Source organism: Carcharhinus amblyrhynchos, chromosome 23, assembly GCF_965287045.1.
Source record: "Carcharhinus amblyrhynchos chromosome 23, sCarAmb.v2.hapA, whole genome shotgun sequence".
NCBI classification, from domain to species: Eukaryota; Metazoa; Chordata; class Chondrichthyes; order Carcharhiniformes; family Carcharhinidae; genus Carcharhinus; species Carcharhinus amblyrhynchos.
In genome coordinates, this window is record NC_137346.1 from 2,732,259 (window position 1) to 2,748,665 (window position 16,407).

General features: G+C 43.5%; 1 protein-coding gene across 1 annotated transcript in view; it reads right to left on the minus strand.

Annotated features, from left to right (window-relative positions):
• Nucleotides 1–6,295: 6,295 nt before the first annotated feature.
• spag5 (sperm associated antigen 5) overlaps nt 6,296–16,407 on the minus strand; it is a 42,756-nt gene continuing 32,644 nt past the window's right edge. The window contains exons 15-21 of the mRNA XM_080210525.1: nt 16,249–16,351; nt 15,406–15,538; nt 14,410–14,511; nt 12,912–13,064; nt 10,779–10,853; nt 9,195–9,275; nt 6,296–7,941 (exon numbers count right to left, since the gene is read on the minus strand). Coding sequence (XP_080066651.1) covers nt 7,855–7,941; nt 9,195–9,275; nt 10,779–10,853; nt 12,912–13,064; nt 14,410–14,511; nt 15,406–15,538; nt 16,249–16,351 — 734 coding nt within the window. The 3' untranslated portion in view covers nt 6,296–7,854. The remainder of the gene's footprint in view (nt 7,942–9,194; nt 9,276–10,778; nt 10,854–12,911; nt 13,065–14,409; nt 14,512–15,405; nt 15,539–16,248; nt 16,352–16,407) is intronic.

Below are 16,407 nucleotides of genomic sequence, written 5' to 3' on the forward strand. Positions count from 1 at the left end.
TTGCTTTAATAAAGCGATTGTGATGCCGCAGAGATACGTGACTGGCGCAAACTCCGCCCAGAGCCGCCGCGGCAGAGCAGACAGTATATCCCCACAAAGCCGTCAGACTATCTGAAACACATTGGAAAGCCACCTCCCAACCTCGCCAATTCCCACAGCAAACCAGCCATCCTTGCCGAATTCACCCCAAACAGGAACAACTCCATACCCCAAACCCACCCAGCACAGCGACAGCCCCCCCCCCAAACCCACCCAGCACAGCGACAGCCCCCCCAAACCCACCCAGCACAGCAACACCCCCCCAAACCCACCCAGCACGGCAACACCCCCCCCAACAGGGCGGCACCCTCCACACCCACCCAGCACGACGACACCCCCCCCAAACCCACCCAGCACAGCAACACCCCCCCACACCCACCCAGCATGGCAACACCCCCCCAAACCCACCCAGTGCAGGGCACCCCCCCCAAACCCACCCAGGATAGCAACAGTCCCCCCAAACCCACCCAGCATGGGGCAACCCACCCAGCACAGCGACATCCCCCTCAGCAGGGCAGCACCCCCCCCCCCACACAGCACGGCGACACCCCCCCCAAACCCACCCAGCACATCAACACCCCCAAACCCACCCAGCACAGCGACACCTGCCCAAACCCACCCAGCACAGCGACACCTGCCCAAACCCACCCAGCACAGCGACACCCCCCTCAGCAGGGCGGCACCCCCCCCACACCCATACAGCACGGCGACACCCCCCCCAAACCCACCCAGCACAGCAACACCTGCCCAAACCCACCCAGCACATCGACACCCCCAAACTCACCCAGCACAGCAACACCCCCAAACCCACCCAGCACAGCAACACCCCCCCAAACTCACCCAGCACAGTAACACCCCCCCAAACTCACCCAGCACAGTAACACCCCCCAAACCCACCCAGCACAGTAACACCCCCCAAACCCACCCAGCACAGCAACACCCCCCCCAGATCCACCCAGCACAGCAACACCCCAAACTCACCCAGCACAGTAACACCCCCCAAACCCACCCAGCACAGCGACACCCCCCCCAAATCCACCCAGCACAGCAACACCCCAAACTCACCTGGCGCAGCTAACCCCTAAATCCACCCAGCACACCAACACTCCCCCCCAACCCCAATACTCCACCAAAAACCATCCAATTCAGGGACTCCTCCCTACCCCCGAGCCATCTATTTTTAAACAGTGACTCTTGGTGCTAGTTTCTCCCACAAGGAGAGAGCTCCTGTCCACATCCATTTTGTCAAAATCCCTCAGGATCTTATATGTTTCAATCAAGTTGTCTCCTAATGTTTTGAACTCCAGCCCATACACTCCCAGCCTACCCAATCTTTCCTCATAAGACAACCCGCCCATTCCAGGTACTTGCTTGCATACACTTCCCTCCTTGAATAAGGAGACCAGTAATGTACAGAGTACTCCAGATTTGGCCTCATCAATGCCCTGCATAACTGAAGCATAGTCTCCTTATTTGTGTGTTCAATCAGCCTTGCATTAAATAATAACATTCTATTACCTTTCCTAGTTAATTGAGGTATCTGTATTCACTTATTTACAGATCCCTGAAGTCAGCAGAGCACTTGAATAGGTTAAGAAGGCATACGGGACACTTGCTTTTATCTCTCGTGGCATTGAGTACAAGAGTGGGGAGATTATGTTGGAGTTGTACAGAGTGTTGGTTAGGCCACAGTACGAGAACTGTGTACAGTTCTGATCACCTTGCTGTATGAATTAAGTGATAGCACCAGAGGGGGTTCAGCAGAGGTTCACCGAGAAATATAACTGGGATGATTGAGCTATAGGGAGAAACTGAATAGGCTTGACTGATTTTCTTTAGAGCAGAGAACGTTTAGGGGGGACATGATTGAGGTGTATAAGATTATGAGAGGTTTGGATAGAGTGAGAAGGAAGCAACTGTTCCCCTTGGTTAAGGAGTCAATTACAAGGGGGCAGAGTATTAGGGTGAGGGGCAAGCGATTCAAAGGGGATCCGAGAAAATATTTTTTCACTCAGTGGGTGATGGGAATCTGAAATGCACTATCTGGGAAGGTAGTGGAGGCCGGAAACCTTACAACCTGTAAAAAATATTTAAATAACATCAAATATAAAAATAATATTCAAGGATATGGGACATGTTGGAAAATGGGATTAGTGCATCTTTAATGGTATTTGTCAATGCAGATTCAATGGGCCAAAGGGCCTTTTCTGCACTGTATGACACGATGACTCTATGACCAGCCGTTTGCAATTCATGCACTAAGACATTCAGATTCTTTACAATTTCTCACCATTGAGATAATGTGCTTCTCTTTTATTCTTCCTGCCAAAATGAATAATTTCACATTTTCCCACATAATACTCCATTTGCCAGACCTAGAGTAAAGCTGTTTTTACAGTGGCATTCAACATCTCTTTGCCTTTGTTGATGCTGTGTATTGGTTGGACATTTTGAGTGTTGATACTAAGACTTCTCGGTCCCTTTCAACCTTTAGCTTTGCTATTTCTGCAACATTCATGGATTTTATGTGTTGTCCTAATTTTCCTTCCCACATGCAATAGTTTACACTTGTTTGCACTCTGGTTAATCGGCATTGTTCCGTCCACTCACATATTTTGTCCAGCTTATTCTATAACTTCCAAATCAATGCACTGCCCTGGGGCTGTTGGCAGCTCTCCATCTTTAGTGAATTGATTACTGAAATTGTTCACTAAAATGCAGTTGTGGATTAAAATAGACAGTGCAGTTTTATTTTCAGTGAGAGGGATAATATTGTGACGTACTTACAGAGAGCCAGTAAAGCAAGTGGATGAATCCTATATGGAAATTCTTATTCAGCTATTTAAGTTTGGGTGGCACGGTGGTAAGCACTGTTGCCTTACAGCACCAGAGATCCAAGTTCAATTCCTATCTTGGGTCACTATCTGTGTGGAGTTTGCATCTTCTCCCCATGTCTGCATGGGTTTCCTCCAGTTGCCTCCCACAGACTGAAAGATGTGCTGGTTAGGTGCATTGGTATGCTAAATTCTCCATCATGTACCCGAACAGCTGCCGGAGTATGGCGACTAGGGGATTTTCACAGTAATTTCATTGCAATGTTAATGCAAGCCTATTTGTGACAATAATTATAGACTGATGCTAAAAATAACAACTGTGATTGAAGAGTAAAGGACACATTTTTAAATGAGACTCAGACATTTTGTAGCAAAAAAAATCTTTCCACATATATTTAGAAGTATTATTTTCACCAGGAACAAGAGTCTAGACTGATACCCTCTTTTACTCTCCCACCTGAACCAGCAGCAATAGGGTGAAGGGAATTCTCGAGTCATAAATCCACTGCAGTGCCAAATCTACCCACCTGCCCAGAGGATTGGCAGTGCAACAGTGCACACCAGTGATGTGGTTCTTCCAGTAATATATTTAGAATAGTGTTAGTGTTCAGGGTCTGACGCCACTGAAATGCCTGAGCACATGACATGTGTGGGGGGAGTGGGTGGTGCATGTGATCTGGGGAAGGGGTAAATTGGCCTTGGTGAGCAGGGAGGTGGGATTGACTTGAGAGTCTCCATTTCTTCAAAGAAACTAAAGGCTCAAAATCAGTGTTGGCAAGAATGGAGGGTGATAACATCTGTATGCACCAAGATTTTCGTGCCTTCATTTAAACAAGTGTCAACCATGAATCAAGTGGTAGCACTCTCACCTCCAAGTTAGAGTGCTGAGACTTGAATGGAAAATCCAGGCTGACATTCCAATGCAGAACTGAGACCGTGCCACACAGTTAGAGGTGCTATCTTTCAGACTGGACACTAAATCAAGGTCCTGTCTGCCCCTTCAATTTGACATCACAGCTTGATTTTGAAGTTTTCCATGGTGTCCTGGCCAATATTTATCTCCCAACCATCATAATTTAAAAAAGCACATCAACTAGTCATGATAATGATTGCTTGTGGAATCTTGCTATTTGCATTTGGCTGTCATGTTTCTCTACAACAGAAACTATACATCAAGAGCACTTCCTTGGCTGTGAAGTGCTTTGGGACATTTCTTTCTTTCATATTTTTGGGAAACCCAAGTGGCAAGTGAAGGCTGTCCATGATGCACTCAGAAGAATTTCAATCAAAATGTTGCTGGTTGACAGCACAAATTAGGTTTTTAAAACCATGGTATCACAAGAGAAAGAAATACTGTGGAAGGGTAAGGATTGTGGTGTAGAAAAATGTGTTTTCATTTGATACAATTTTTAAAATAGTTTCAATTAAATAGGACATGTCCTTTGTCAGCAAGCTTTAAAATAGAGGGCTCAGGTGGTAATGTGTCTGGGAAATTAGAGAATGCCTCAGTTCAGAAACCAATTAAGTCAAACTTCCTTTGGTAGCTGCCACAACTTATTTGAAATGTTGATTTATGTAGATGACACAATTCTCTCAGGTCAAACCCTTTAGGGACCCTTTTCTATAGGAAAAAACCCAGTTTATAGGCAGTTTCCAAAGATTAGCACCTTGTCTTGCAAGCCTAAAACCTATTTAACTACCTAATTACTTGAAAAGAAATGAATGTTAGCACATGACATCATCCTAGCTTGGGGTGCAGTTGTTAGTTTTAAGATCTTTCAAAAGGCATCCAAAACAGGTGGCTGGAAGTATTTGGGACATAGAGGTTACAAATGCTATGGCATTCACATCAACAAGTACTACAATAAAAGCAAAATTTTTTTTTAAAACTTTATTCCAATCCAATCAGGTCAAATTAAAGCCAATTCAGAGTCCCAACAAGTTGGGACATTCCCGATCCAAGCTGACAAGACAGGGCTCTCACCTCCTGTCATGGGCTTGACCACAGTAAAAAGTCTGACAACACCAGGTTTTAGTCCAACCAATTTATTTGATAATACTTGACCTACATGATCCAAGCTGATTGGGGTAGGTATAGCTCCACCTCCAAGGCTTGATCTAATTTGCATTTTAGCCAAAAGGCCGAGATGCTGCTTTAAAAAATTGCTTCAAATGAAGCTGAAATGTAACCTAATGACGTCAACTAAGTGCAGCACATCAATACAACACTTGATCTTAGCCAAAAGGCCGAGAAGAGGAAGTGTCTTCTAGACTCAAAACGTTGGCTGTATTCCCTCTCCACTGTCATCCTGTCAGACCTGCTGGAATATTCCAGCATTTTGTGTTTTTGTTTGTAAACGTGTCCTGTAATTTCTGGGTTAGTCCTTCCCCATTCAGAATATTCTGCACCCTCTCCATTTAGCCTGACACCAGGGAAGCAATATAGCATGCAGATTAATGACGACACTGAGGGAAACGCCTGTCTGTCCCCCTCATTGTTGCAAATCCTGAACCAGTTGCATTTGCTGTTCCCATTGTACAGTCCCCTGCCCAGTGTTATGTTCTAGACTGCATTCCAAACTATTGTCTCTTCCAGCCCTCTTTAATGCTGGTTTGAACAGCACACATCAAAAAAAACTCCTACACTTCCTACTCTACCGAATGGCCACATTCACAACTCTGCTTGTGGTGCAGCAAAATGCATGTAACATACAATTCAGGAAAATTCCAATACTTCGCAGTGAGTCTAACTGTCCCTCAAGCTCAAAATCCTAACCTTCAGCTCAAGTAGTTGGAGACATTTCCTGTCCACACGGTCTCACAAGATACATGGATGGTTTGAGTGAATTACAAACAGCATATATCTCAGCTGCCCAGCCATGATCTAAAAACATTCTATTCCCTTTTTGAGAATCTAGTTAGTACCTTGTTGAAACAATTAATTTTAATTATTGCCTCCAAATCTCCACTCTCGTTTCACAATCTCCTATTCCCTTTCAAACAACTCCTCGTTTTTTTAATACAAATACCAGAACAGATTGAATTCCTAGAGTTTAGCACTCTATACTAGAAATACTCCATAGAACTAGATTCTACACTTCAACAAAAATCTCCTGGTTTTATACTAGCAAAACTATAAAGAGCTGAGTCAGCCCCTGCTGACAGTAATTACTGGATCTAACTACTGCACAACTACACCCAGCAATTGCTTCCCACTAACACAAAGAAACTACAAGGTTATAGTTAATTTAAATGCTAATGTTAAATCCTAATCACAAAACCTAAAACTTTAGGAAGAGATTAACCCTTAAAATGAAAAACAAAATGAACCTAAGACCTTTTGGCTCACAGTTCACCAGAGATGCTGCATACCAGGTCCCAATTTTCAGTGATCATAATAAATAACACGTCAATCTTATGGATTGTGCATCGGTTTTATTTTATACTGAAAAACAGAATTCTCTAACAGACAAGAGAAAAATTAGTCTGAACCAGCAGTGCTAGCAGACAAAATGTAGCAAAACAGTCCAAAATGTAAACGGTAATTAGATAATCACATACATCAACCAGAGGTGCAACTGTTACTTATAAATAATACTTTGCACATCATTTATAGTGTGCAGGTGGTTTGGGGACTCAGCAAAACATGAACTAGGTCAGGAGTATACAATGTCACTTGGGTGTATAGAATTTGAATACAGGTATTGCTGTAAAGATAGAGACATGATGCTCAAGTTTTTTAACTTGCATTTATCAGGATAAACACTAGAATGCCAAATTTTAAACAATCATGACAATCTGTACAAGGAAAGGTGCTGACTGATTGGCAAATCAACTCTAATTCTCAGCCAAAGGCAACTGAGGATGAAAAGTTCTCCATAGTTCTGGGCAACTCAAGAAAGACTCAAGGCTTGAACATATTCCTCATGTTCACAGCCAACAAAACCCTGCAGTTGAATGTATGTCACTTTTGGCAATTGTAAAACATTATGAGTGCGACTGATAATCTTAAATTGGTTCTCCGTGTAGCTACTACCACACTCACGATTGTTCAGCAAATGCTGTCCAATTGTGGGACCATATCCAACAGTAGACATTTTTGCTTTAGATTTTGCAAGTACAGGCTGGTTAAGGACAGCCTGGAATTTATACACAAATTGCTCAGCTGCATGGGAAGCAGGATATCTTTGGATTGACGGCAGCAATCAATGAGTGGAAAACACTACTTGTGCCAACACAGCACAGTAGCAGTACAAAACGGCTTGCTTAAACTGTTCAAATTTTTGAAATACTTTGCAATGTTGTGTATAAATCTCACTGCCGATTCAGTGATTGGCTCATCAAATCAAACATGTTCCTCCTGCTCTTCCTAATACAGAGTTCAAATTGCAGTCAATAATACAAAACGTCAGTTACATGGTTCCACAATTAGGCAGCACTTGCTGAACACTTTTGAGTGTAATAATAGTTACACTAAAATCAGTTTAAGACCATCAGTCCAGCTCATAACATGGTTCATTTTTTATGCTTGCTTCCAATCTCAGCAAAAAGGAATATATTCAAGCCTTGCACCTTCACTAAATTAACCAGGAGCTCAGGGAGATTATAGTTTGTCATTGCTTTCTGTTTGGCAACACCTCAGCCTGAGGTGACTTGTCAACCCTTTGCCAACTTTCCCAAAGCACCCCTCTTCTACTTTGTGCCAATTGTGATCATTCTCATGATTGCCCTGATAAGTGCAAGACAAAAAGCTTCAGCAACATGTTTCTCTTTTCAGCAATATTCAGTGGCGACCCATAGACACTCTAGTATCAACATCTGACCCTGACTTAAGAGTATCAGATGGATTCACTGTCATATAAACCCTGGGCCTGGTTGAAGGCAGCATTATGGGAAGTGATTTTGCCCCACACTTCACTCCTGCCAACAACTGTTCATTCCTCCCCCAGCAAAAAGTGAAAAAGCAGCCAGGATACATGCTCTACTCTTCCACATCTTCTCCAAGATCAATCAGGAGACCCTTCAGCTCCACCGAGTTGGCAACAATGTTGGGTACAGACAAGAGAACCTGAAATTTAAAAAAAAAAGTAAAATAAAATCTACACAAACGTGGAAAGATAAAGCAAACAGACAAAATGTTGGAGATGCAAGCCAGGTCAAACAGCATCTGAAAATAAACTAAAGGCTTGGATTTCAGGGGTAACATGGCAACAAAACCTCTTTAGTATCCTTTTTATTTTTGTGCTGGAAGGGACTAACCTTTGACTCCATTGGGATGGGAATTTCAAAGACTGTCTGTGAGCAACAGTTACCACATTAATTGTATTCTAATTTCAGTATTTTTCTCTGTAAAGTAGGTAATCCAGTCATTATCCTGGGAACTCCCAATTCCCCCGGAATCCTCATGACCCACCATGCTTTATATAGCTTGTACATTTCTCATTACTGGGTCAGCAAATTCCAAAGGGACAGAGGATTTAAGACCCCATCCCTCCCCCCAGCCTCATTCACCCACATAAGCAACAGGACTAGACAAGGTAGATGCAGGGAGGATACTCCCAATGATGGGGGAGTCCAGAAACCAGGGGTCACAGTCAACCATTTAGGATGGAGGAGAGGCGACATTTCTTCACCCAAAGAGTGGTGAGCCTGTGAAATTCATTACCACAGGAAGTAGTTGATGCCAAAACATTGAATGCATTCAAGAGGCAGCTGGATATAGCACTTGGAGCGAATGGGATCAAAAATTGTGGGGAAAAGGCAGGATTAGGCTATTGAGTTGGATGATCAGCCATGGTCAAATGGCCTCCTCCTGCTCCTATCTTCTAGGGTTCTTTAGAATTTAATCTGCCTCTTGTCTTAGACCCATATTTTCTTAATTTGCATGAAAACAATGTTCAAAATAATTGATTTTCTATTGATTGTTTTTAGGAAGAATGAACCCTCAACTAAAGATCTGATTAACTGACCATTTACTCATTGTTTTTCATGGAATCTTGCTGTGTAAGGAAAGCTGCTACGTTTACCTACGACAGTGAACAGATTTTTAAAATAACCTCAATGGTTGTGACACACATAGGACCATCCCAAAGGCACAAAAGGCCCTGTATAAACCCACAAATCCCTTTACCTCCGGGTTAGTCAGAGCTTCCACATTTGCATCAGTACCATGCCTTGTTGACAGCTCCAGAGATCTGGAGAGGGTTATATCACTTGGCATTTTTTGGGTTGATGAATTGAAAGCTTCCTTAACTTTGAATTACTACCTCAAAAATCAAATCATAACCATCATCATTCTCCTCCACCCTCACAATGACTTACTATTCTGACATGCTCAATCAAGTCGTCCAGTTTGGCCAGCTCTGCCTCTGCTTTCTGATAATTTTCTTCCAGGATAGCTTTCTGGAAATGTGAAGAAAAAGGAGTAGGTATTACTGACAATGCACATAGCTATTTTTTCTATTGACCCTCACACATGGATCAATGGATTCACTGAAGTGTAGCACTCTGGGTTAATGACCATCTCCACTGCAGTAAATTCCTCTGCCCAAGACCAGCACCCTCAGTGATGTGACCGTGAAACCAATCATCACTATCAGAAATCTTGCATTCTTTCATCTGGTCAAGCTGGGCGGAGTAACAAGTTACAACAACTTACATTTATATTGTACCTTAAACATTACAAAGTGTGCCAAGGAATTTCGTAGAAGCTCATTGAAATAAAAATTCTAAACAGAGCCATAAAATGAGATATTAGGCCAGATGACCAAAAGCTTTGTCAAAGAGTAGGGTTAAAGGCGCACCTTGAAAGGAGATTAAGTTGGAGGAGTTAGTGACGGAATTCTGGCAAATGGAATTTAGCATTCATTGCTAATGGAACAGAGTATAAAAGGACGGAAGTGCTGCTGCAGCTCTATCGGGCATTGGTGAGACCACACCTGGAACACTCCACAGATTTGGTGCCTTATTTGAGGAAGGATGTAAATTAGAGGCAGTTCAGAGAAGGTTCTGATGTACAAGGATTGATTCTGGGGATAAAGGACTTGTCTTATGAAGAGAGATTGAGCTGTTTAGGCCAAAACTTGCTGTAATTTAAAAGAATGAGAGGAGATCAATTGAGGTGTACAGGATGCTAAAAGGGATTGATAGGATAGACATAGACTGGATGTTTACCCTTGTTGGACATTCCAGAACGAGGCCAGAGTTTTAGGCTGAAGGTGGCAGATTTAAAACAGAAATGAAGAGGAATGACTTCATTCAAAGGGTGGTGAAACTGTGGAATTCTCTACCCCAGGGCAGAGTGGATGCTGGAACACTAAACAAATTTGAGGAGATAGATAGGTTTTTAATTAATGGCAGAAAGAAGAGTTATGGGCAGGAATCTCATTGAAACTTACAGAATTCTAATAGGGCTGTTAGGAAGGGTGTTCCTGAATGTGTGGTGTCCAGAATTAGTCACAGTCTGAGGATACAGGGTAAATGTTTTAGGACTGAGATGAGGAGAAATTTCTTCATCCAGAGAGTGGTCAGCCTGTAGAATTCACTACCACAGAAAGCAGTAGAGGCCAAAACATTGTACATGTTTTCAAAAGGAGTTTGATATACCTCTTAGGGCTTGGGAGGGGTGGCGAGGGAGTGCAGTGAGAATATGTTACTGAGTTGGATGATCAGCCATTATCGTCATGAATGGTGGAGTAGGCTCAAAGGGCTGAATGGCCTACTGCTTCTCCTATAATCTATGTTTAAGGCAAAGAAAACTCAGTAACATTGCTCGGAGTGATGCGACAGGGAGAGCACCAAAACCAAAGAATAAAAGACTGAAAGAGACAAAGAAGAATGAGAGTCAGAAAGAGGGAGATGCAAACTGCACCGATCAGCTACATAATTCAGCAAGATGTTACTCACATGATTGTACATTTTCACCTTCAGTTCCTGGATGTCATTTTCCTTCTGTACATAAGCCTCGCGCAGCCTTTTCACCTTGAGATATAGAAATAAATCTCAACATTAAGATCACTGACCGGGACCAGCAGAGATGCTGTAACTTGGGTCATAAAAGCAGCTGTCCCCAGCCTCCCTCTGAAACTCACTGTCCCAGCTTACAAAGGGTAATGGGCACTTGGTCATGAAGCTACAGGAAACTGGTCACTGCTGGACAGTAGTTCGTTTGTAAAATAGGAGGATGAGGGGGCCATGGAGAGCAAACACGGTACAAAGTAGAACAGATCAAAACCTCCATTGGTCCATATCGAATTCTTCTATATCACAGCATCTGCTGCTTGCTGACAACAATATACAAAGCCCCAGTGCTGAGATTTAATAGGTCCATTACAGCCAATCCAGTGTGCAACCTGGCAAGGGCAAACATACGTTACATTTCCTTTACTGCTGGGCCACAAGCAGACAGGATTCAAAAGTGAGCAGGTCTGGCTAGTGTAACACTGCAGGGCTAAAATAGAAAATAGTCAGCACCTTTCTCAGCCAAATCAAAGGGTGGCAGTAACAGTGGGTATAGATGATTCAATTTGGATGCTGCAGAATAGTGGTCACATTCTTGGATTAATAATAATTAATAAACACAAGTTTTAATCCCACTTCAGAAAATTAAAAAATGACATCAGTAGAAGTGACCAAGAAGCTGTTGGATTGTTGTAAAATGTTTAGCTCAATGGTATCCTTTAGGGCAGGAAACGTGACACTCTTACCACACCATGTTCGACTCAACCAGCTAGCCTCCGTTGTTTGACTAGAGGTGATACAAAGTTGGGTGGGAGGGTGAGCTGTGAGGAGGATGCAGAGATGTTTCAGCATGATTTGGACAGGTTGAGTGTGTGGGCACATGCATGGCAGATGCAGTATAATGTGGATAAACGTGAGGTTATCCACTTGGGTAGCAATAATAGGAATGGGTGTAAATTGAAAGAGGTGGATATTCAGCAAGACCTTGGTGTCCTCGTCCATCAGTCACTGAAAGTAAATGTGCAAGTATAACAGGCAGTAAAGGCGGTATGTTGGCCTTCATAGTGACAGGATTTGAATATATGGAATGGGGATGTTTTGCTGCAACTGTATAGGGCATTGGTGAGGCCACACCTGGAATACTGTGTACAGTTTTGGTGCCCTTATCTGAGGAAGGATATCCTTGCTATAGAGGAGAACAGCAAAGGTTCACTAGGTTGATTCCTGGGATGGCAGGTCTGCCATGTGAGGAAAGACTAGTCAGTTAGGATTATATTCACTGGATTTAGAAGAATGAGAGGGGATCTCATAGAAATTTATAAAATTTTAACAGGATTAGACAGGGTGAATTCAGAAACAACGTTCCCAATCGTGGGGGAGTCCAAAATTAAAAGGTCATAGTTTGAGGATACGGAGTAAACCTTTTAGAACTGAGGTGAGGAGAAATTTCTTCATTCAGAGGGTGGTGAATGCGTGGAATTCACTACCACAGAAAGTAATCGAGGCCAAAACTTCTGATTTCAAGAAGAAATTGGACACAGCTCTTGGGGCTAAAGGGATCGAGGGATATGGGAGAAGAGGGCATCAGGATATTGAATTCAATGATCAGCCATGATCAAAATGAATGGCGGAACAGGCTTGAAGAGCCGAATGGCCCATTCCTGCTTCTCGGTTCTATGTTTAGAGGGAGGGCAATAAATGCCAACCTGGCCAATGACACGCACATCCCAAGGAAGAAATATGTACATTTTTAAATTCCCCTCCAACATCATCTGTACCCAGCCCACGTTTGGAAGTTATCACACTTTAAAGGTAAAGTCGCCATAGTCCCATATGATTATGGGCTGCATTTCCCATTGAGGGGGAGTGTTGATTGCTGGTGATTTAACCCAAAGATGATCACACCTCTGGCGAGGGGCAAGGTTGGGAAGGCAGGGTCTTCGTGAATAACCTCAGCCGGTACAGTAATTGAACCCACGCTGTTGGCAGCACTCTGCTTTACTAACCAAATGTCCAGCCAGCTGAGCTAAACTGATAACACTGCATCATCACCATCTCTCACAGCACACAATTTCTTACTTGGCATTGAAGTTCTACTTTTTCTTCAAGCCAGTTCATGTCCCATGTTCCATCTGAGCGCTGTATTTTGATCAACTCCTCGCGGCAGGTGTGGGCCTCGGTCTCAGAGCGCTGGAGCTGCCGTTTCAAACCAGTGACTTCTTCCTTCATGGCCTGAAATACAAAGAGTCTCTCCATTTTACCTATGGACACAATTTTGAGATCAGATAGTTTTCACCCAGATCTCATCTCATTGTATCCACTATTTATTTCCCAATTTTCTTTTCAATCCAGTGTAATCTGAGAGTTTCAATCCACTATTTTACCATGGGCTAAATCCCTATCTGCAATGACTACCAAAAGCTCCCAGAGCAGGTAAAATGTAGGTTAGATATATAGCAAAGCTTCCTCTACGCTGCCCATCAAACATGCCCAGGGCAAACTGAAGTCAGCGGGAAATACGAGGAAAACTCTCCAACGGTCGGAGTTATCCACGTGCAAAAGGTCTGGACAAGGTTCAGACTTGGATTGATAAATAGTGAAGTGACATTCATCCCAAACAGCTATCAAGCAATGACCATCTCTTAGAATTTAACCATCTCCCCATCCAGAGGTGATGAAGCATTACCCTTGACCAGAAACTGAACTGGGCTAGCCATATAAATATTATGGGTACCAGAGCAAGTCAAAGGATAGGAATCCTGCGTTGAGTAACTCACCTGATTTCCCAGAGCCTGTCCGCCATCTACAAAGTACAAGTCAGGGACGTGATGGAACACTTTCCACTTACCTGATGAGGGCAACTCCAACAACACTTAAGAAGCTCAGCAGCATCTAGAACGAAACAGCTTGCTTGATTAACATCCCATCCACCATCTTAAATATTGATGCCCACCAATGCACAGTAGCAGCATTGCGTACTATTTATAGGATGCTCTACAGCAAGTCACCAAGACTCCTTCAACAACACCTTCTAAATCTGCAAATTCTACCACCCACAGGAGACCGCCACCATTTGCAATTTCCCTTCCAAGTTACACATCATCCTGATACTGTATCACCATTCCTACACAGCCACTAGTTAAAATCCTGGAACTCCCTTCCTAACAGCACAGTGGGTGCTGATAGGCCACGTGGACTGTAGCAGTTCAATAAGGCAGCTCACCATCACCTTCTTAAGGGCAATAAGCAGTCAATGCTGACCTCACCAGAGACACTCACACCCCAAGAACTAATAGATGTAAGGGGCAGGTACAGCACAGATATATAAGACACCAAAATATTAGACACAAAGTAAAGCCCCTCCTACATTGTGCCAGAATGTGTTTTAAGCACAGTTGAGTGTGGATGTCACCTCTGCATTGCCCATTAATTGCCATCATTAAGGCTTCACTGAGCAAAACTGACTAGACGAACTGCAAACGCAGCAGATAAAGTAATTGTTTTCTTCCTCTCAGCTTGCTGGATTTGAAATAATTAATTGAATATTTCTTTATGGATGTGATAGATATCATCTTACCAGAAACTCGCTGTGTTCCTTCAAATTAGTCTCCATCTGTTTCCCGAAATCAAGGATTGTTTCATCCTGAACATTTACAGTTTGCTTCAGCTCAGAGTTAGTCTGTGACATAGAATAAAATTAATCTGTCAGCCTCTTGATTTACTCTGCTGCAGGAACTGATCTGTACTAAACTGTGTAAAAAGTGAGCTGCAGGTTCATGAATCGTTGCTTCCAGCAACAATGGAACTGACTAACTGTTTTCAGCACCCTCTGTATCACAGACAGAGGTCAGTGAGTCTGCAACACAAAGACCCACTGGAACACGGTACCTCAGAACCATTGCTTTAATCCAAATACCCAAACACTCCATTCCCCCTCACAAATTACTATAAACTTGGCAATGATACCTAGACACAGGAAAAACTGGTCAGTATCTATCGTGGGAAATTAGACCCTGTTTTACGTGCAAAACTGAAAAATAAGAGGAATATTAATAAAATAGAAAAAATCCTCAAATCAAACAGTGGAACAAAGTAAAGGTATCTTGTGTGGGTAAGAGACAAAAGCAAAACTGGGAAAAGAAATGGCTGTGTGAACAGCTGAGGAAGGGAGAGATGCAAAACATGGATGAAAGGCACTGAAATAAAGAGGTTGAAATAAGAACATAGCCACATTACTGAAGTTAATGCTCAGACCAGAGGATTGCAGGATGCCCAAAGAGAAAGAATATATTATCCTTGAAGTTGGTGTTCAGCTTCACTGCAGCACTGGCCTCAGCCAAGCAGGCCAGAGAGGGAAATGCAGATAAAAAGGCAGTCACAGGACAGAGCTGCACGTACAGCATACAACAGGACTTCACAGCCATCTTCAAATGTGAAATATAACCAACAGGAAATTACTGAGCAGACAGAATTACCTGCTCTCATTTGTGTGTTTCTGCACGAGTGTGAGTTAGTCTGACTGTAGGTCTTTACACAGACACACATATTTACACATTGCCATCACTATTCACACCTGGATTTGAGCCTGAAGATCTCGGTTCAACTTCCTGTTCTCAGTTTCCAGGACTAACACCTTGCTCTGCAGACTGCTCACTTCCGACCAGTTCTTGCTGAACATGGCCCTCCGCTGCTCCCGCATATTAGCGCTAAGAGAAAGCAAATGGAAGGAGCATTAAATCTTAATCAAGGCGAACTCAAGAGGCCTGTCAGTAGGAAGCAGAGTGGGATCACTCCACAATCCCAGTGCGGGAGTGTCGGGATTGTGTGATCCTTGGCCCAGGTATATATCCTCATTTCCAACAGTCTCAGCTCTCACAGGCTACAGTGAGCTCATTGCACAAGCTGGATAGTGACACAGCTAAAAGTGCAGTCAGCCTGAAGGACTGATTTGGTGATGTACAGACTCCCTATAATTTTGTCTGTAAACGTTAGGATTCACTGCTTGGAAGAAATGGAGAATGGAATCCAGGGGGCCAATTGCGCCGTGCTCCCCCCTGCCCCGCCCTGACACTGCACGCCCCCCCCCCCCCCCCCCCAGTCATGACAGTATGGTGCTCCCCCCCACCCCATCCTGATAGTGCAGCACTTTCCCCCCCCGCTGCCACCCCGACAGTATGGCACTCCCCGCATAGTGCATTCCTCCCACTATGCCAGTGTCAATGTTCTGGAGTGGGAATTGAACCAATGACCTGCTGACTCAGAAGTGAGTGTTAGCCACTGAATCACAGGTGACACCCATTATCATCAGGGGTTCAGAGCTACAGAACAAGAGTCAGGTACTGCCCACATGAGATTAAACACTTGTAACAGAATCATTTTAATTTGTACAATGCATGGTAACTTGAAAGGGACTTACATCTCCTGCTGCAGGTCTTTTATCTGCAGCTGCATTATTTCCAGGAGAGTCTTGAATGCTTCCTGCAGCTCAGCCACTGTTAGCAATAGGGTGTCTTCAACCTCTAGAAAGGAAAGAGAAATATCAAGTTGGTTAATAGCACTGTACACAAACAGGGAA